The sequence below is a fragment of the Notamacropus eugenii genome, chromosome 1 (genome assembly GCF_028372415.1).
Source record: "Notamacropus eugenii isolate mMacEug1 chromosome 1, mMacEug1.pri_v2, whole genome shotgun sequence".
In the NCBI taxonomy this organism is placed as follows: Eukaryota; Metazoa; Chordata; class Mammalia; order Diprotodontia; family Macropodidae; genus Notamacropus; species Notamacropus eugenii.
In genome coordinates, this window is record NC_092872.1 from 215,335,799 (window position 1) to 215,358,525 (window position 22,727).

Sequence of the window (22,727 nt, forward strand, 5' to 3'; positions counted from 1 at the left end):
CATTCATTTGGCCTCTAATCATCTCTAGTTTTTCAATATTGTCATTTCACTGTGGCTTACTTTTCACCCAGGTTGGAAGTCAGTGGCCACTCACAGGATGGATCCCATTGACCCATCCTGGGAACTTTGACCTGCTCCACCTTGGGCATCTTGGTGACCCTGCCTTCTTACTACTGTGGTGCTATGTTTAGTTGTTTCTTCATTGTTTACATTCTGCCAATGTTGTTCAATTATGTTGACCCAGGGTAAAGCCCCAGTTACTCTGTCTTGGTTATATTGCTGAGGAAATCAAATACAACTGATTCTATAAACCAAAGTTAAGGAATCAGTTTAATGGGTCAAATGTGATCTTTAGCCAGTCCCTATCTTACTGTACTTTCATAAAGCCTGCACCAGACTCATTTTGTTTTAATTCAGATATTCTTATGCATTAGAAATTATTCAGGTGTTGCTCATCTTCCCCTTTTCTTCCAATGGATTTGAAGTCTGTTTACTGTGAGTTCTGAAAAGATTTTCTGTCTCATCAGAGACAGAGATATGCCCAGTATCCAAAACAGGTAGTTTTGGGGTGGGGAGAGAGAAACATTAGAGTCTTGATTTCATTATGTAACAGATGGTAATAACCAAATGGTACCTTAGACCAGTGGTGTCAAACTCCAAATAGAAAGTGGAATCACTAAACCATACATAAAGATCCCCATGGGTCATATATTGACTTAGCTTTCAATGTGATATTGTCTGTGTCTTAATGTACTTTTATTTATCTTGCTAAATATTCCCCAATTACATTTTAATCTGGTTTGGGTCACATGTTTAACTGCTCTGCCTTAGACTTATAGAATCATAAATCCTTAAGAGTGGAAAGGTACTGTAGGGATTATGTAGTCCAATTCCTTCAATTTATAGATGAGAGAAATGTTTAACTAAGGACTGGGGGAGATTCAGAGTCCCCCTTTTTTATATTTTCAAGAGTCCAGACTCTGAAGGTTGAGTGAACCTCTATCCGACCCTATGCAACCTTACAAGGAACCTCTAGTCTAAGGTCAATTCCATTCAATCAAACTTGGGTGGAGACAGACCTTTTGTGTAAATTGCCCGAAGCTGGGGGTGGTCTGAATATAGAGATAGTTTCTCTGTCCAAGGGTAACATAATGTCACTCTCAGTCCCTTATTGTAATATTCTTTCTCTCATTAATTGTTAACCAATCAGGATTGATTCTTACCCTGGAAAAATCCACTCTTCAAAGGGTATATAAACTGTGAGTCCACAGATATGATTGTTTTTGGTCTAAGAGAGAGATGGCTAAATGACGGTCCTTTTATTAAAATACTGGTACCCAGAAATTATGTCTCTTGAACCTTTTTAATCACCATGTAGCAAGTTGAGATTTAGAGAGATTAAAATAGGTTCTCAAGGTCACATAGCTAATGAACAGCAGCTGGACCTAGGTTTCTAAACTTCATACAGTCAGTCACTCTCGTTTATTGTCCATGGCAAGTCTTGATTTAATGCCCAGGTGGAAAGAATAGTATAGGGTTGAATGTCTCTGAAGGGAGTATGGTGTAATCTGATGTAAGATATATTAGTTTCTTAAGCTTGTCCAAGTCATTATCATCTATAGACCAAAAGGTTCTGGAGAAATCCCCACTGCCATTACTCCCAGTGCAGACCCAGCTCCAGACCAGCAGGGAGGAGGCTGTACCTGAGCATCCTTTGGAGAAAATTGGGCAATCTGCTTCTGAGTTTCAGTCATGTCTGTCCCTAATAAAAGTGACCTTGGGGGTTTGCCTTGAATTCCTTCTTCCAGCATAGGTGTGAAGGAGTAGGGGTTTCGAAGATATACCTTCAGTCCATGTTTCTGCAGAAACATAAACAGTCATGACAACATTGCATGATGCCTTTTATTTTTGTGAAGCATCTTTTTTGGACTCCGTGAGTGTGGGCGCATACTTTCCCCCAACCATTTCACCCACTTTCCTCTTTTCATACACATGTACAGGGAAGCCCTTGTGTCTCAGCTATTGATAGTTCTTGTAAACTCAATAAATAAATCTGATGAAAAAATTTCCTTGGAAATGTGTACAGGTGAACACCCACTACAAAAGAGCCTAAACTGTGCTAAAAGGGAGCTCAAAGCTACACTTAGGGATGCAGGCTAGAGAAATTAAGCCCAAAGTTATTTAGCTAGTTAGTAACAGAGCTGTGTTTAGATCTCATCTCTGATGCTTACGAGTTTTGTGACTCTGAGTAATCTTTCTGAGTCTCAGCATCCTTATTTTGTAGAGAAGGAAATTAATATTTTCAATATCAACTTTACAGGGTAGTTGTAAGGAAAGCTATTCCAAAACCCTAATTAACTATATAAATGCAAGTTATTGTTTTTATTATTATTTGGGAGAGGGAGGATTTGAAGTGAGGTCCTAAGACTCCAACTCCGGGGCTCTTTTTGCTATACCATGTCAAAATTCTCACTATCGAAGTCATTTATTTGGGGTTAGGCATTGTCAGCCCTCAAACTCAAGCCAAAATCTCAACGTTACAGGGAAGGGCAACACTGACCTATGATCACATGGAATGGGGTCTGGGCTTCTGATTTCATTAGTACAGGGAATTCTTGGATGAATACGAGGGGTTGCCAGTCACTTCTCTCCCATGCTGGTTTCTCTGAAAGCTGAAGTCTTAGAGAGCTGCTTAGAACACCAAGGAGTTAAGTGACTTGTCCAGGGTCACACAGTCAGTAGGTTTGGTTCTGGTTTAGCTCTCTACCCACTATACCATGCTGTCTATGTCACGTGAGCTGGGATAAATTTAAACCGTTATCTCTAGATTACACATAATCTGAAAGCTCCAAAGGCCCTTAGAGGTTGTCTAGATCAATTCAATAAACATTTTTTAAATGCCAACTATGTTCCAGGCTCTATGCTAAGTGCTGGGGATGCAAAAAGAGGCAAGAGTTGGTCTTTACCTTCAAGAAGCTTATAATCTATTGGGGGAGAGGGGAGACAACATACCAACAAAAATATACAAGGCAACCTATATATAGGACAAATAGGAAATAATTAAGAGACAGAAGTCATTGGAACTAGGGGAAGTTGGGGAAGGCTTCCTATAGGAAGTAGAATTTTAGTAGTGACTTAAAGGAAGCCAGAGAAGTCAGTAGTTAGGGCAGAGGAGGAAGGGAGGAAGCCCTTCATTTAATCAATGAAGAAATATAAGTCTAGACAGACTAAATGACTGGCCTCAGGCCACAAAACAACAGCATTCAAGCGTTCCTTATAAGGAGGGTTGATTTTTTTTTTTTAGCATATACCTACATCTATCTGTATGTATGTGTGCATATATATACATATATGTATGTGTACATGTATCAGTGTGTGTGCATATGTATTTATCTCTACCTTTATATTTGTATGTACATTTCCCTCTCCAAGGGAAATTTTAAGCCTCATTTTAAGGCTAAAACCTATATTCAGGGCTGCCCAATCTTTGGACCAATTAGTCTCAGAGCCAGGATTAGAAGTCAGGTTTCCTGACTGCCAGTTCAATCTTCTCTCCCAGCACCATGCTGGCACTGTAGGATATAAATATTTTGATCACATTTGGGGTAAGAGGAAGGATACTGACAAAGGCCTGGGAAACAGAAGTACCACATCGGGGGAGCATGTGAGTTCTAGATACCTGAGAGAAATAAAGAGATGAGGAGTTCTGAAATGGAAAAGATGCTGGTGAATTCACAGTGCCACCAAGTGCTGGTCTTCAGAGATAACTGGGAGTATTAGAATCAGTTAGTCAGTCAGTAAGCATTTGTTATACACCTATTGTGTGTCAGGCATTGTGCTAAGTGCTAGGGATACAAAGAAAAACAAGACTGACCTAGTCTAATGAGTGAGAGAAGATGCACACAACTATGTGCAAACAGGCTATAGACAGGACGAGTGGGAGATAATAGAGTGGTTAATAAAGCAGAAAATGAAGTGGGGGGGAGTCTTAATATGGACTGCAAAGTGCGACTATTAGAGCAACTATGAAGCATGAAGAACTAGCTGAGAAGCACCAACAATTAGCTACTAAAACGTGTGACAGCAGAGGAAGGAGACAGAAAGTGAGAGACCGCATCAGCAGAACATCATGGCCAGACTTTAATAGAAGACTGAAGGTCTGAGAAAAGGAGAGACATAAAAGGGAGTCAGAACTTTGGAGAACCTTGAGGAACTTGGTCTGGAGGAGAAGCATTATGTTTAACATGATGTAGGCTGTAATCTCTGGGCTGGTAATGGAGTCAGAGTACATGTAATGCCTTATTTCCCTGGCATGTGCCTCCTCTGTCATCACAAAGTTTGGGACCAAGGCCATTTTCTAAGCTCTCGCTACCATATTCTCAGGTTAGGGTCACTGTGCCATAAGGAAAAACAAAACAAAACCATAAACTGAGAATCACACAAATAGCAAACAACCTAGTTTAGATTTGTGAAGAAAGAAATGGAAAATGTTTCTTCTATTCCCCAAATTTTAAGGTGAACAGGGAACAGAAAATTCTACTCTACAAATACAGTATTTTATCTAGAATATGGCCAATTACCATTCATTCAGTCATATGTTAAATTCCTACTTTGTACAACAGCACTGCTCTTTCCTTCCCTTTGTTATAAAGTTCAAAAACTACTTATTTCTCTAACTTTAATAACATTTCATTAAAATGTAAACATATAATATATTTAATACTTTTAGGAAAATGTCCTAATATTGATGCAATTAATTGTAGAGGTGCGGGGAGCAGTGTTCAGAAACTTCAGGTCTGATCTCAGCTTTGCCACAAATATGCTGCATTACCTTGTGTAAGTCTTACTCTGGGTCTCAGTTTCTTCATTTGGAAAATGAAGGAACTGGAAAGGATAATTTCTAAGGCCTCTTATGGTTAAAAATTTGTATATATGGGGTTTGGAGGAGTCTGCAAGATCAGAACTATTTTCATAATATTTTAATTTCTCATGAGGTAAATATCAATAGCTATAACCCACATAAACAAAAGCTCTTTGAGGGCATCTTTAAAAATTTTTAAGAGTATAAAGGGGTGTGGGGACCAAAAGACTGGGACGAAAAACTATGTGAGGTCACTTAAAGGGGGAAATATGCTGACACAAGGGAGTAGGAAAAAGGGAATGAACGAGAAAGAAGGGGACAGAAGGGAGATACGGAGAGACAGAGAGAGAGGAGAGGAGGAGAGGAGAGGGGAGAGAAGGGGAGAAGAGGGGAGAGGAGGGGAAGGGAGGGGAGGGGAAGAGAGGAGCAACAGACACACAGAGGTAAATTCAATAGGATCTGAGTTTACTAAGTTAATAGGAGATAAACTATATTGTTCTCCAATTGAACTCTGGACTCTACAGTGAGTTTTTATCAATCACAACTGCCCTTCAGAATTCTAATTAGCTCATCAGTATAACTCTTTCTGAACTAAGTATTGGTTTTCCTTTATTAAAATTTCCAAACTTCTAATTTTTTTTTACATAAAAGTTTATCTTTCTCAAGCAATTCTGAAATTTGCATGCAAATGAAAAATGATGGGTTTTATAAATGTGTTTTAAAAACAAATCAGTTTAGCCATCTATGCCATCAAATCCCTATAATATCCCCAAATTGTCTAATTGCCTTATCTTTGCGGAGTTGTCAAGGCTGCCTATTTTACAGTGCTTTAAAGCTAGAGTGAAATTAGGATTCATTTCATTTTTCCATGTCATGTTCCCCACTCCCCTTTCTTTGTCTTTTTGAGTCTTATTGTGTATTACTAACAAATCTCCAATAGAAAATCCTCTTCAGGAAAAGCAGTTTCCTTTTATAGCTTTTAAAATCAAACTTTCAGAGGCTTCATTTTGAATAGGATAGCCAAAGTGACCCATGAAAAACAGAATTATTATCAAGTTTGTTTTGCATCTTTCTGTGTTTGGTAAATGAAATTTAAACTGAGGGCCAAATTTGATTCATGGGTCAAAGACTTCCCACTCTTGCCATACTTTCCTAAGTCAGCTACATGAATTGGGTGGAAACCTTAGTTTCTGGAACAGATTGGTGGCGTAGTGGATAGAGCACTGACCCTGAAGTCAGGAGAACCTGAGTCCAAATCCCGCCTCAGACACTTGACGTGTAACTGTGTGACCCTGGGCAAGTCACTTAACCCCAACTACCTTGCCAAAAAAACAAGCAGAAGACACAAAACCTCAGTTTCTAAGCTGTTTGGATAACACCAGATATGTTGGTCTCATTTCATTTGGCTGAGGAAGGGATGGGAGGCAGATAGCATGAAGAGGATGGATTATGAAAGGAAGCATCCATAGTGATGAGAAAGTATTAATAAGTCAAAGAAGCAGTTGGACCTGGTGGCAGTAGTAGGTGGCAGCACATGCTCAGAGACTGGCCACATGATCAACAGCTTCCCAAGTGCCCAGTCTCCTGACGTTCTCATCAGAAGATCAGAGAAGGGAATGGGAGACAGTAAGAATGCTGAGAATGAAGAACTCTTTGCTCCCTTCCCAGAGAACACTGCAAGCCTGTGCCCAGCTGGCTGCAGGGCTCTGTTCAGAGGCACCCAGAGCTGGGCTAGCTCACATTTCTGCAGCTGGCCTAGTGATGGAGCATGACTGGTTGTCATTAAGAGACTTGTTACCATAGTCAAAATTCGTGGTAGCAGAAGATAGATATGGGTGTGGGGAGGTGGAAGGAGGGCAGGGCAAACAACCTCTGGTATCAGAGGTGTGTGTGTGTGTGTGTGTGTGTGTGTGTGTGAGAGAGAGAGAAAGTGTGCAACCTCACAACATCAATTCTAATAAGTTTCCATCCTTCAAAGCAAAATCTGAGTTAATGTGACAACTGCCTATGTATTTGGGCTTTTCATCTTGAAAGACTATAAGAGCAATGAACCAAAAAAGGCAAAGATTGATTCATTCTTTGTATTTGTAGACTCAGAGTCTAACACAGTGTCCAGTACACAGTTGGTGCTTAATAAATGCCTGTTGTCTCACTGACTAATTGAAAGAGATTGTCAAATGATAGATGACCACTTTCCAGATGTGCACAGTAGTTAAGGGAGGAGAGCTGGTCTATGGCAGTGGGATCAAAGATAGAGCTTTGTTGGAAGGAGGAAAAAAGGGCCAGTGTGGGGTGAGAGGAGGAGCTGGGAGAGAGATAAAAGTGTTGTGGGGTTCAGACTTCCTGTCCAAGGAGCCATGAGGAGTTAACAGTATCTAGAGTCGTAATGAGGTCAGAAACATGCTCAGGACATGTAGGGCAACTACACAGAAGGGGAAATAAAAAAAAAAAAAGGAGGCCAGGGCACAGTCTTTAAAAGTGAGAAAAGCCCAGAAAACTCAACTAAACTAAATTAAAACTAACTAAAAATTGAGTGTCTAATATTAATACTAATGGTAGGCAGAAGAAGCTGGTAGCATACACCTCTTTCTCATCATTATTTATATAGTGAAACTTTTGTGTTTGTTGATGATTAAGGTCATAATGAAAAAACGAAATTTTTATTTTTTTAAAAAAAGTGATAACAGGAAAAGAAATCCTAGGCCTGTTGGATCTCCTCTGGGATAAGCAGGCAGGCCGTTGTTTTGGGACAAATTCTGCTACCTTTGTTCTTCAATTTTTTCCCTCTCAGGAATGAGATAATATATGCAAAGTGTTTTGTATAATTTTTGTTGTTGACATTATCCTGAAACTCCACCATAGTCAGCACTCTGTGGATGCGATTTTGTCTGGGTCTGCATTTTGTCTGGGAACATTACCTTCAGCTCCAAGTCTTTGTAAATCTGGGGCCGCAGAAGGCTGAGGAGGTAGGAAGCTCGGGAGAACTTAAAGCCTGGAACAGAAGCAGATGGAGATGAGTACAAGCTGCCACCAGCGCTTCCCTCTGACCACCCCCCACCCCTCCCTGGCTTCTCAGGACTGACCTGGGATGAGCTCTTCAGTGACAGCAGCACCCCCAATCAAGTGACGTCTCTCTAGGACAGCTGTGTTTACCCCCGACCTCTGCAGATAGGCTGCCTATGGGAAAACACACTGTGTCCTTCCTCCATCCTTTTTTGTAATGCTTCACATCCGTCCTGGGAATAACTTGGGGTTTTGATGAATGGAGCTGATGACCCCTGTACCCTGTCAGATGTGACTGGGGGTCTGAGGGACATCCCAACCCCTCTTAATTCCAGTGCCTTCCCTCTGTTAATTGTTTCCTATTTGCCCTGTTTATAGCTTGTTTTATATATATATATTTCCATTTTGTCTTCCCTATTAGATTGTAAGCTCCTTGAGGTCACTGACTACTTGCCTCTTTTTGTGTCTCTGGTGCTTGGCACAGAGCCTGGCACATAGTAGGTGCTTAATAAATGTGGACTGGTCGATATCCTGGGATGGAAACTTTGACCTTTAGAAGTTGGACTGGGGCTTCCCAAGTCTTTCATTCCTAAGTCAAAAGTTAACTCTGGCTCCATAGATATTGTGTCTGTCCTCTACATCTAAGGCAGATGGCAAAACCTGGACTTCCTGGGAGCTGGCAGATGCTTTCCTAGGTCTTCATTTACTCTAAAGTTGGACAGGAGGCTGACATTGTCAGAGGGGTAAGCTTGGATCTGGAAAGTTAATTCCATTGGGGTTGTTCCTCTTCTAACAGCTAGCATGGAGCTGAGCAGCTGACTGCCCATGTCTAGTAGTATAAAGGTATTCCTTCATCCCCAACACCCAGTGCAGACATGCTAGAAGGTTGGTGGCATAGGCCAGGTCTGCAGAAAGTCCCTTTACTCTGTGAACTAATAGGAACTAATAGAATAATCTTAATTACCCTATTTCCAACCAGCCATCCAGCAGCAGGCTGGAAAATAAGAGGCAGTGACTCAGTTTCTCTGAGTCTCTCCATAGGTCCTAGCCTGAATCCAGTAACCATGGCAATGGCAATAAATGGGAAATTCAGTCTTCCATGAGCTAGGTCTCCTTAACCTTGATTACTTTCCAAAGCAAAGAAACTTGAAGCTTACAAACCTGTAGGAAGCTGGTTTCCAAGCCAGCTCCGTGCCCCAGGAAAGGGTAGCCGACTGAGACTCCCGAGTTCTAGACTGCTCCATGTTGTCAGTTTTTCTGTGCTCTACCATATTTCTCATGTGAGAATTCACAAAGAAACTACTGCACCTGGTCAAAGGAACCCAAAGCAGTCTGCCCAGGGGACATTTCCAGGGACACATTTCTACTCCTCACAGATTGTTCAAATGAAAAAAACAAAACACCTTTGGATAGCTCTAATTCTTGCTTAGTTTTCCTTTGGGGGGGGGGGCCTTAGAAACCAGTTGTGAGGGGTCAGGAATCCCTGAAACCTCTATGATTCTTGGACGCCTTAATGATCTCTGTTGACACTCAAGGGTATTCCCCACAGCTTAGCACAAACCCACTGTGGATACTATACAGGTGAAATCACTCACTGCTTTTCTATAATTTCCCTTCTTTCTCACTATTTATCCTTTGTCCATCAGTCTGGTATCTTCCACTGAGGACTACCTGCCTTCAACTCTATTTGTAATAAGGAAGAAAGAAGGAACAGAATGTCCTAAGTCTTACCACTTCTCCTTTAACCCTGTACACATTCACTAGGAGTCTAGGGACTTTTTATCTGAATTGTCTGATGCTTGTCTTTTGGACTAGAATTTAACTCATTGTCCAGGGCTGGCTTGGCAGTCCAGCACCCTAAGGAGAATGTCACAGTCTCCCAAGAAGCGGTGTTCTTTCTTTCAATGAATTCATTCCATCTTCTTCCTTTCCCTTTAGCTCATCCCTACACAACTAGAGAGGCTTTTGCCTAGATGCAGGGTAAAGATGGTTGGAGGCAGGTGGTACTCACTGCAATCAGTCCATTGTGTCCTGCAATGAGAAGGTGGAAGAGAGAAGAAGAAAGGGAATGAAAGAATGAAAGAAATATGAGTGAGAAGTCCTCTGGGATTCTGCTGGGCTGTTCTTGCCCCACTCATCACTAAGAGATTTAGAAGGGACACACTCTGTGATCCCCCATTACCCTACACCAAAGGCAAGAAAGCTGAGTTCTAGTCCAACCCTCTCATTTTACAGATGAGGAAATAGAGACCCAAGAATGACAACTGACTTGGCCAAGGTCATCCAAGTAAAGAACATCAGAAGTGGAATTTTTTAAAACTCAGGTCTCATGATTCCATAACACTTTTCACTGCATCTTTCTGTCTAGGTCCAACTCTCATCTAGCATGCATTTCTAGTATCCCTTACTCTGGGGGATGAGTGGAGAGTGGGACTACTCTTGGAGAAATCTTCTTTCTGGTGGAGAATGGCATCCCTTTTATGCTTCAAGTGTGTTGAGTAAGTTCTCACATCTCTATCCAACCCCAGAAATTTGGATAATTTTGCTGGATTTTCTTTCCCCTTATGATTAATATTCTAATTTCTTGTTTTAATTTGAAAGCAGATGACCAGGGCTCTGAGATTATCCCTGTTTATCCTATAAATATCTTGTTTGTACATAGTTGTCTGCCTTAGACTGTGAACTTCTTAAGACCGTGGCCTCTGTGTATATACATGCACATTATATACATATAATATATGCACACACACTGATAGATTCCACATAACTGCATGTCATGATCTCAAAAATAAGCTTTGATCATTCACTTGATTTTACCTGTGTAGATGGTTAGGTCAAATGCCATTGAGTGGTTAAAGACAAAGGTGTGCTGTTAAATATTTAACAGCTATCTTTTAAAAAAAATGTACATAGGACACATTCAAGTTTAATATGCATTATTAACATTTTCTCCATCACTTCCTTAGGACTAGACAACAACAAAACAATAAAACTATCCCTTATTTGTAGTATTTGCTGATTACTAGGTTGTAAATGCGTACACTGAAATTTTAACAATCAAGCTGGCTCTAACATACTGAATCCAGGCTGGATCCAGACCTATAGACCTCTTCAAAGAGGTTCTGCAGTACTCAAGGCTTGATGCACCCAGAATGACGCCATCTTCAAACAGTGACATCTGGAGGACAATACCATCTGACATCCCCAGAGAATCCTTTAGCTTGGATTCCTCACTGAATTCCTTCATGACAGTGGTGAACACCTAAGGTGACCACACATCTCCTTGTTTTATGTCTTACTACATACTAATGGTCAAAAGGACATTGAAAAGATTCTCTTTGTTATATCTTCAAAGGATCTTGAATAATTTGATAGGTGGATGGGAGACACCTTTTGGAAGGGAGTCATTTTTTAAAATAAATTTTTGTTGTTGTCTTTTAAAAAAATGCCACAATTTCCTTCAGTATGCCTCCTACCTCCCTCCCAGAGAGCCATCTCATAAATAGCATTTTTAAGACAAATAAGGAAAAAAGTCAGCATAATTAGTCAATACATTAAAAAAGGCCTATAAATATATGCAATAATCAGCAACCATGGACTTCCCGCCTCTGCAAAGGAGTATGGTGGGGGTATCATCTCAAAGCTTTTCTTTGAACTATGTTCTTTATAATTTGGCAACATCACTTTTGATTTTTTTCGTGGTTATTCTTTCCACTTACAGTATTGTGTGTATTGTATTCCTGGCTCTGCTTATTTTGCATCAGTTCATGTGGAACTTTCCACGTTACTCTATCATATTCATCAATTCTTATGGTATAGTAGCACAATTTGTTTAACCATTCTCCAATCAATGCCATCTACATGGTTTCCAGCACTTTGCTATCACAAAAATTGCTGTTATACGTATGTATAAACATGATCAAGCTGCCTACCATTTTCAGAAGGGGGAGGGGAGGGAAGGAGGGAGAAAAATTTGAAACTTAAAATTTTGTCAAAATGAATGCTAAACATTTTTTTTTGACGTGTAACTTGGAGAAAAAATAAAATATTATTAAACTTAAAAAACCAAGTGCTGCTATAACCGTCTTGGTGTATATGAGGACTTTCTTCTTATCAATGACTTTCTTGAGGTAAAAGCCTAGTAATGGAATCTTGGAGTCAAAGGGAATAGATATTGTAGTCACTTGATTTGTATGATAATATTTGTTTTCCAAAATGCTTGATCTGATTTCTAACTTTACCAACAGTATACTGATATGCTTATCTTTCCATGATGCCTCCAACATTGTTTGTTACCATCTTTTGCCATCTTTACCAGCTTGCAAGGTGAGAAGTAAAACCTCAATGATGTTTTGGTTTGCATTTCTATTGTTTTCACGTGGCTCTTAATGGTATGCAACTCTTCTTTTGCGAACTTCCTGTTCTAATCTTGTACTAATCAAATGGGGAATCGCTCTTGGTCTTGTATCTTACATCTATAGTTATTTATATATACTGGGTACCACACCTTTAGCAGAGAAACATCTTTGATAGAAAAATATTTTTTGTTGCTGTTGTTTCATCACTTCCATTTATATTCTAGGTGCATTAATTTTTTTATGGAGAAGCTTTTCAATTTCATGTAATCAGTTATATATTTTATTGTTTGGTTAAGAATATATCTCTTATAAAAGAATTGATGGAGTCGAAAGCAGATAGAAGAATACTATTTTTTACTTTGTGTGTGTTTTTGTCAGTGCTTTCTTTCACAACATGACTAATATGGGAATATGTTTTGCATGATTGCGCATATATATATAATCTATATCAAATTGCTTATCATCTCAGGGTGGGGGGGAAGGAGGGCAAGGGAGAATTTGAAACTCAAATTTTAAAAAAAATGAATATTAAAAATTGTTTTAAAATGTAATTGTATTTGTTGTATTAAGTGTAATGTAAATATCAAATAATAAAAAATAAAGAACACATCTCTTACCCATAGCTGTGAAATATTCTGTTTTTCTTTCTTTTTTAAGTGTATTCTTTTTTTTTTATTTAACTTTTAACATTTATTTTCACAAAATTTTGGGTTACAAATTTTCTCCCCTTTTATCCCCTCACCCCCCCCCCAAACCCAAGCATTCTAGTTGACCCTGTGACCAATCTGCTCTCTCCTCTATCCTATCTCCCTGTCCATGTCTCCGTCTTCTCTTTTGTCCTGTAGGGCCAGATAGCTTTCTTGACCCCTTAACCTGTATTTCTTGTTACCCAGTGGTAAGAACATTACATTTGATCCTAACACTTTGAGTTCCAACTTCTTTAGCTCCCTCCCTCTCCACCCCTTCCCCTTGGAAGACAAGCAATTCAATATTTAGTTTTCAATGTTTAGTTTTGCAAATGATTTCCATACTAGTTGTGTTGTATAGGACTAACTATATTTCCCTCCATCCTATCTTGTCCCCCATTACTTCTATTTTCTTATGGTCCTTTCCCTCCCCATGAGTGTCAACCTTGGATTGCATTCTCCTCCCCATGCCCTCCCCTCCATCCTCCCCCCAACCCTGCTTGTGCCCCTGTCCCCCACTCTCCTGTATTATGAGATAGGTTTTCCTATCAAAATGAGTGTGCATTATATTCTTTCCTTTAGTGGAATGTGATGAGAGTAGACCTCATGTTTTTCTCTTGCCTCCCCTCTTTATCCCACCACTAATAAGTCTTTTGCTTGCCTCTTTTATGAGAGATAATTTGCCCCATATAACTTCTCCCTTTCTCCTCCCAATATTTCTCTCTCACTGCTTGATTTCATTTTTTTTTTTAAGATATGATCCCATCCTCTTCAATTCACTCTGTGCACTCTGTCTCTATGTATGTGTGCGTGTGTGCATGTGTGTATGTGTGTACTCCCACCCAGTACCCAGATACTGAAATGTTTCAAGAGTTACATATATTGTCTTTCCATGTAGGAATGTAAACAGTTCAACTTTAGTAAGTCCCTTATGACTTCTCTTTGCTGTTCACCTTTTCATGGTTCTCTTCATTCTTGTGTTAGAAAGTCAAATTTTCTTTCTAGCTCTGGTCTTTTCATCAGGAAAATTTGAAAATCCTCTATTTCATTGAAAGACCATTTTTTCTCCTGAAGTATTATACTCAGTTTTGCTGGGTAGGTGATTCTTGGTTTTAGTCCTAGTTCCTTTGACTTCTGGAATATCCTATTCCATTCCCTTCGATCCCTTAATGTAGAGGGAGCTAGATCTTGTGTTATCCTGATTGTATTTCCACAATACTTGAATTGTTTCTTTCTAGCTGCTTGCAATATTTTCTCTTTCACCTGGGAATTCTGTAATTTGGCCACAATGCTCCTAGGAGTCTCTTTTTGGATCTCTTTCATGCGGTGTTCTGCGAATTCCTTGAATATTTATTTTGCCTTCTCGTTCTAGAATCTCAGGGCAGTTTTCCTTGATAATTTCATGGAAGATGATGTCTAGGCTCTTCTTTTGATCATGGTTTTCAGGTAGTCCCAGAATTTTTACATTGTCTCTCCTGATTCTATTTTCCAGGTCAGTTGTTTTTCCAATAAGATATTTCACATTATCTTCCATTTTTCGAATCTGCACGCTATGTTCTGTGATATCTGTCTTTCTCGTAAAGTCCTTAGCGTCCATCTGTACCATTCCAGTTTTGAAAGATCTATTTTCTTCAGTGAGCTTTTGAATCTCCTTTTCCATTTGGTTAATTCTGCTTTTGAAAGCATTCTTCTCCTCATTGGCCCCTTGCACCTCCCTTGCCAACTGAGTTAGGCTAGTTCTCAAGGTGCCAATTTCTTCAAGATTTTTTTGGTTCTCCTTTAGCAGGGAGCTGATCTGCTTTTCATGCTTCTCCCTCATCCCTCTCATTTCTCTTCCCAGTCTTTCCTCCACCTCTCTAACTTGATTTTCAAAATTCCTCTTGAGCTCTTCCATGGCCCGAGCCCATTGGGTGGGCTGGGACACAGAATCCTCAATTTCTGTGTCTTTGCCTGATGGCAAGCATTGTTCCTCCCCATCAGAAAGGAAGGGAGGAAGTGTCTTTTCTCTGAGAAAGTACCCTTCAATAGTTTTATTTCTTTTCCCTTTTCTGGGCATTCTTCCCAGCCAGTGGCTTGACCTTTGAATATTCTCCTCACACCCACCTCGCCTCCTGGTCCTCCCAGCCAGCGTTTTGGGACTGAGATTCAAATGCTGCTTCCCGCCTTAGGGCTTTTGGCGGGGGCAGGGCTGCTATTCAGTGTGAGAATTAAGTTCAGATGGTCAGGTTGGGGCAGGGCCACCTCTCAGGCCCAGTTCCCTCAGGGGGTTTATGCACAGACCTTCCACAATGGATCCAGGCTCCCGCCCATTTGGGGAGCCCCTGTCTGCAGCCGCCTCTCAGCTTCTATCTCCTGGGGGGGCCCGAGCCATGGGGGCACCCCACTCCCCTCTCGACCCACCAAAGACACTCTCTCACCTACCCCCGTCAGTCACCTGTTGGTGGGGGGGCTTGTGCCGCCGCTGGAGATCCCGTCTCTGGAGCCTTCTCGGATCTGTATCTCTCGGAGCCGCGGCCACTGCCGCCGCCACAGGTCCGGCCTGGGCTCCGCGTCTGCAGCGCGACGGACCTTTTGCGAGAGGTTTGCAGGTCCCTCTGTGGGTGGAGGGACCTGCGTGGCCGCTGGAGATCCCGTCCCCGTAGCCTGCTCGGATCTTTTCCTCACGGTGTCGCTGCCGCAGCAGGGCTGCCCTCTGCTCCCCGTCCCGGCGCCCAGTCCACGGCGCGAAGGACCCCCCGCGAGAGATTTGGAGGTCTCTCTGGAACAGAAATCTCCCTCGCTCCAATATTCCGTGGTCTCTGGGTGCAGAATTCGCCCTGGGTTGGTCCCCTCTAGCTGTTCTGTGGTTTGTGGGTTCGGAGCTGTGTGTATGTGCGTCTTTCTACTTCGCCATCTTGGCTCCCTTTAAGTGTATTCTTAATAGTATATTCTTTAATAGTATATTCTTCCTGAGGTTATATATCCATTTAGAATAGATTGTAGAATATGGTATAAGGTGTTGATCTAAACCTAGTTTCTGCCAGACTACATTCTAGGTTTCCCAGCAGTTTTTGTCAAAAGGGAGTTCTTTCCTAAGTAATTTATGTTTTCTAATTCATCAAACATTGGGTTATTGAGTTCCATCATTTTGGATTCTCCTTTGTCTAGTCACTTCCATTACTTTCCCTATTTTTTTAAGCTAATAGATGGTTTCCATGGCTGCTGCTTTATAATATATTTTGAAGTTTAGAAATGCTATTTCTTCTTTATCCCAATCTCTTTTACTTTTTTCTCTTAATATTTTGGCTCTTTTATTTTTCCAAATGAATTTCATTGTATTTTAAATTTTAAATCAGTATTCATTCGTTATATGGTTTATAGTTCTTCATCTGTATTTTATCCTTTCCTAGTTTAGGTATTAAGGTATATTTGTTATTAGGTATATTTGTTTCAAAAAGGGAATCTGGTACAATGTCTTCTTTCTCAATTTTTGAGAATAATTACTATAGTATTGTTGCTAAATGTTCTTTGAAAGTTTAACAGAATTGTCTTGTGAATCCATCAGGATCAAGAGGTATTTTCCTTTGAGAGTTCCTTTACAAGTAGTTTTGTTTCCTTTCCCAAGATTGGATCATTTAATATCTCTATTTGATCTTGTTGGGTGTTTTATATTTTTGAAGATATTTCTCTAGTTTCTCTGTGTTCTCAGTTTTGTTAGGATATAACTGTGTATTTTGGGTTATGATAATTATTTTATTTTTCTGGTGTGGAGGGGGTGAGAGATAAAGAGAGATTTTACCTTGTTGATTTGCTATTTTGTTGATATCCTGCTCTCTTATTTTTTTCATCAGGTTAGCTAAGGTCTATTATCATTTTTTATTAGTTTTTTCAAAGAACCAACTTTTATATAATTTTACTTCTATTTTTTTGGTTTCTAGCTTATTTCTACTCCAATTTTTAATATCTCTTCTTTTGTGCTTATTTTAGGTTTGTTTATTGACATTTAATTTTTAAAAATGCATGTTCAGTTCATTAAGCCGCTTTTTCTATTTTCTCAAAGTATATTTGTCAGGGATATGATTCCCTGCCCCTATGGTAAAAGAGAATTGCCTTAGAGGTTCTCTTTTACCATAGGGGCAGGGAATCAAATACATTGAAACAAATGTATTTTTTAAACAAATCAACAAACAATAAAGCACAGTGGGATACTGTATCTTCTACATCTTTTAGTCAATTACATAATGGTGAAGATACATTCTTCTCTGTAATATTACTTGTGAAATTCTGCCCACTCTCTACTAATGCCTTTACTGAGGATGTCCTTGATACGCTATTTTCATAACAATTTTATAGAAATGGGGAAGTAGGCATAGAGGTTGGTAGCTGTTGATGTTCTCTCAGGAATCTTTTTTGCTACTAATGAGGTTAATAACTATTTTCTCCGCGTGCCTTTGGTATCTTCACATCCTCCATTTGTCTTTGAATTGATTTCTCAATACTTCTCACAATTGTGTTGTCTCCAGAACAGCTCTCTTCCTCACAAGCTTGATCTAACTCAGCTGCTTTCCCATCTTTGTTCTCTTTGGCATTATCCCAGCTCTCCTAGCAGCATATCCAGCGCTGTGATGGCAGAGTCCAAGGCTCAGTGGTGAATATGAAAATCTTTTTAGATTGCTTCCATTTTTACCTCTCTGTTCGCCATTTTTCTTTTGCTTATTGTCTTCTATCCCTTTACAACTGTAAGTGCCCTCAGGATGTCTGCTTAGTTGGGTTTCTTGGCAAGCTTTCTTTAAACCAATTTTACTCTTCATTGCTTCTGTTTCTACAGGCAAAACTGAGGCAATACAAATCTTCCCTCTTATCTTTAGGATTTGACAAACAAATTTATATTATGAACTGGTGTTACCTTTGGATGTCATGTCTCCCCATTTGGTCAGAAAGTCAAGTGTTTGCTTACTCTGGGGTCTTTAGGCTCTCTGGGTCCTTTTATTGTGGTAATTGATTAGTGATGCTTTAAATTCTGCAAGAGATTATTGCAGCTCTTTGTGTCTATGGACTTTTTTCCATCCATTTTTCATTATCAGTAACGTGTTTAAGTTAGGATGGAGCTAAAGTTTTGTTTTACATTTTAAAAAATTTTTTTAGCTTTATATTAATTTTGATTTTTGCACTAATAAGCAGGTAATCTAACTATTAAACACTTACAACTGATTGAAAAATGACCTACACTGGGAATAAGTAATTTATCATCTTCAAATATAAATAATTGCCTTTTTTGTTACATTATTTGATGTTTCCCACATCCATATCCTGTTGAATTCTTTCTTTAAAAACTTGTACCTAATTGGCCTATGGGCCCCAAGGTCCTGGGTAGTTTGCTAATCTTAGTCCTCTTTCATTACTTCCTTCAGATCCATGTTTTCCAATATATTTCTCACCATCCTCATCTATTCCTACTTTTTCATTGAAGTCATCAAGTACTAAAACATATATCAATTTTATTTGCAAAGTCTTACCAAGTTTGTTGGAGAATTTTGCTACCTCTTGATCCTTGGCAAAGGCTGTTGGTATTAATCTGCATTATTTATGTGGTGGTCCTTTTGCAAATATTTGTCATGAGCATTGCAAAAACCAGACGACTGAATGCTCCATGAAACAATGCTTCCTGGTTTCTTCTTGCCTTTGTATGACTGATAAAACCAACCCACAGAATTCTGTAATTAGACTCCCCACATCTTTCCATTTAACTGCAATTTCCCTCCTTCATTTATTTTATAATGAGAATGCCAAGACTAATCCAGGTAAGTTTCTCCAGTAGCATATTTACTTTGGATGATGAGCTCATATTTAGAGGACCAATAAGCAAATGTTTATAGATGGTGTGAAAACCATGTGATTCTTAGCACCCTCTGCCCCTTTTTCTCCCACTCAGTTGCCATCACTACAGAAGGAGGAGCCATTTAATATTTTTATCATTACTTGCCAGGGCCAAAGAATCCACCACAAAGTGCCTATACCACTAGTAGAAACTACTAGTTTCTCCATACTTAGCTAGGAACTGGTTTAAAAGATAAGGTCTTGCCCGGATCCAATATCCTATAGCTAGCTCTAAGTTCATACATCCTTCTTACTTCCACCAATGGCCCAGGTCTAAGGTTGCCTATAATATTTTTTATTCCATACCCACTAATTGATGAATAGACCTATCAGCACTCTCTCTCTCTCTCTCTTTCTCTCTCTCTCTCTCCCTGCCCTCACTCCCAACCCCCACCCCCACCAGGTGTCGTGGGACTTGGTTCAGCTGAAACTCAGAGGGAGATCTGAGGTGCTAAATGTCCTACCCTACAAATGACCAAATTGACAAAATGTCACCATGATGTACAGATGAGTGAATGGGGAAGAGAGAACCAAGTCATGAACTACAGTCATAGAAGTCATAAAACCAACCCAAACCTAAGCAGGAATCCCTTTTTGCAACATGATAGATAGACAGACACATAGATAGATAGAAGAACAGATAAAGACAGAGATTTTATTAAACATTTGCCATGCCCCAGGCACCATTAGAATTGCTGAGAATACAAATACAAGATAATAAGGACGATTATTTCCTTTTTTTAAAATGTAGCCTAAGACTCAATTAGCTGAGCGACCCCGGGCAAGTCACTTAACCTTGTTTGCCTCAGTTTCCTCATCTATAAAATGAGCTGGAGAAGGAAATGGCAAAACCACTCCAGCATCTTTGCCAAGAAAGCTCCAAATGGGGCACAAAGAGTCAGATGTGACAACTATACGTACATATATGTTAGATATATTAGATCCATTTTTTTGCATGTCATACTGTTAATTCATATTTAGCAAAATTTCTGTCCATTAAATGAACTGAGATCTGGGAACAGGGAGAACAGGTTCTTTGAGTTTATTTAGTCTATGTACAGATGAGGAAAAGAGGCTTGGAGAAGGGAAGTTACCCAGGGTCCTACAGTTAGTAAACGGCAGTACTGGGACTTGACCTCAGCCTTCTGACTCCAAGGCCCATGCTCTGGCGTCTGGGTGTGTTGGGGCTTAGGAAGGATAGCCATTAGGATTAGTGGAGGGAGCAGGGGTGACCAGAGAGAGCAGGGAATCCTCGTCCTGATAGTGGTCTCTCGATAGTGAAGTAATGATTGTAAGAAGCTGAGGTTGCTCCCCAGAGCTTCCTCAGACTATATTGTACCAGGGCATGAACTTCCAGATACTCCAGCTAGCCCAGTCCTCAGGTCCAGGGGAGCATCTGCACTGGAGACACTTAAGAGAAGAATTTGGTCTCCAGGTCTCTCTTCACCTGATTGCTAAAACTCAAAAAGCCTTTCAGGTAGAAGTATTTTGTCCCATAGCGAGAGAGAAAGAACTGAAAATACAAGTATGAAGGAGAGGTAACCATGGAAACCAACTCAGCCATGGGTGAGTACAAATAATAACCTCGGCTCCTTCCCTCTTTTCCTAGAGGGAGAGAATTGGGAACCAGAGAAACCTTAAAAAAAGGGTGTGTGTGTAGGGGACAGGAAGAGGGGGCAGCAGCATAATTCTGCCTGGGGGCAATACTTCCACTTCCCTCCCCCATGTATATACAAAGAAATGCTGTACTCCAGAGGCACCATTTAGCAGCATCTAATATGAGCTCTGGGTTCATAGGTTAAAAAAAATTATATTCAACTTCAGTTTTCTCATATATAAAACGGTATTATCAACACCTGTAGTATCTACCTCATGGAGTTTCTGTGGAGCTTAAATGAGATCATGTATATAAAGTTTTGTAGATGTCAGTTATTATTCCTAATAATAATAAAGGTGTTATTATTAATAATTAAGAGCTAAGTTATTAATAACCACCAAATTCATAGAATGCTTTAAAATTTGCAAAGTACTTCATTTTTCTCAACTTATTGGAGCCTCATAATGACCCTCTGAGGGAGATACAACAGCTTTTGGCACAAGCTAATTGCATCCTAAGCCTGACGCTGGCAGTGTGACCATGCATTTGGGGGATTCAGTTTTCTCATACATAAGGTGGAGATAGAAACACGTTGCATACTTACTGCAAAGGGCTGTTTGAAGTTCAAATGAGATAACGCATATAAAACACCATACACGTGCCAGCTATTATTGATAGTTGATAGCCAAGATATTAATAACAACTAACACATACAATATTTTAAAGTTTGTTGTTCAGTCATGTCCAATTCTTCATGACCCTAGCTGGAGTTTTCTTGAAACAGATCCTGGAGTGGTTTGTCATTTTCTTCTCTAGCTCATTTTACAGATGAGGAAACTGAGGTAAATAGGGCTAAGTAATTTGCCCAGGGTCACATAACTAGTAAGTGTCTGAGTATTCTAGATTCCAGATCCAGCACTCCTTCCACTTGGTCACCTAGTTGATCTTATTTTAAGGTTTGCAAAGTACTTAACTTATCTCATTTGAACCTCATAATAATACTGAGATACCTCAGGTATTGTCATCCTCAGTTTAGGGATGTTTAAAGAGTACAGAAAAGTGAAAGGATTTGTTTGCACAAGGTCACACAGCTAGCAAGTATCAGATGTGGGATTTGACCTCAGATTTTTCAGACTCCAAATCCAACACTTATTCTACAATGTCCATTGACAGAGACTCCTTAGTGACCCTGCCACAAATGCTTTGAGAGGGGGGAGGGTGCCCAAGTTGGCAGGCAGAAAACCCTTGGCAAACCTCTTTAGGAACAACCCATAGTGCTCCAAGGGAATTTTTTCTTTATGTGAAAAAAAAAGCATCTACAGAAAAGAGAGCTACAGCAAACTTAGGCCCCCCTGTTTCATCCATCTGCCCACCCACACCACCTTCAGATCTTTAAGAGAGGTTAAGTTGCCCACCCAATGTCACAAACTGATTTAATAGCAGGGCTGGGATGGGAATCCAGGTCTCCTGGCTTCTGCCACAGTGTTCTCTCCAATGTTCTCTGGCCTCTGATGTTAGAAACCAAGAGAACCCAGTTTCTAGCTCACTGTCAGTCAGATTTTCCAGGCTCCTTTTATCCCAAAGAAAATGACCCTAAAACACTGGGAACCTCAGAAAATTGGTCAGTGATTATTGAACCCACCCCAGAATCTGTGCAGGGCTATTGTACATTAAAGGTGAAAAGGAAGCAGGGAAAGAAAGCATCCAGTTCAAAGGCCTTGCTTTTCCCAGAAGCCTCCCCTCCAAGGCCCCCATCCCCCACCTTGCAGCTGTCTTTACCTGCTCCTATGATTACGGCGTCATATTCGGGCTTCAGGTGGCCCCCAGCCACAGAGGCTGCTGGTCTCCCTCGCAGGGGAGTAGAGGTAGCAAAGGCCTTCCCTAACCTCTGGCTTGTGGTGCTCATTTTCACCTTGCTTTTCAACTCCAACTGGTTTCCAGCTGCAGTCACTGGAAGGGCTGGAACTTTGCTTTCTCAGACTGTCTTGGCAGCAGGCAGAGAGAAAAGCAGGAAGGTGGAGCTCTGAGCCCAGCTTGTCCAGGCCTTGGCCTCCAGATCTGGCTTTGGGCCATAGCTGGAAAGGGAATTTGCTTTCCTGGGTTTCCTCTCTCCTTCTCCAGTGCCCCTTCGTCAGGCCTCCGTGAAGTGGAAGCTGAGATGAGATTACTCATTAACTTGGCAGAAGAGGGGTTCGCTCCCTAGGGTTTATCATGAAGGAGGAGAAACTCTGATCTGCTTAGGTGGAGGATTTCCATACAGAATTAAAGCAAGGTCATAATAATAGCTCACAATGACATAACGTTTTAAGGTTTGAGAAGACCTTTGCATATATTATTTGATCTTCACAACCAGCCCAAGAGAAGGT

The 22,727-nt window shown here is 40.3% G+C and overlaps 1 protein-coding gene across 1 annotated transcript in view; it reads right to left on the reverse strand.

The window, feature by feature from the left end:
- PYROXD2 (pyridine nucleotide-disulphide oxidoreductase domain 2) overlaps nucleotides 1-22,468 on the reverse strand; it is a 39,674-nt gene extending 17,206 nt beyond the window's left edge. The window contains 6 exon segments of the mRNA XM_072626923.1: nucleotides 1,704-1,859; nucleotides 7,780-7,853; nucleotides 7,945-8,038; nucleotides 9,876-9,895; nucleotides 22,141-22,326; nucleotides 22,329-22,468. Coding sequence (XP_072483024.1) covers nucleotides 1,704-1,859; nucleotides 7,780-7,853; nucleotides 7,945-8,038; nucleotides 9,876-9,895; nucleotides 22,141-22,326; nucleotides 22,329-22,434 — 636 coding nt within the window. The 5' untranslated portion in view covers nucleotides 22,435-22,468.
- Nucleotides 22,469-22,727: the final 259 nt, after the last annotated feature.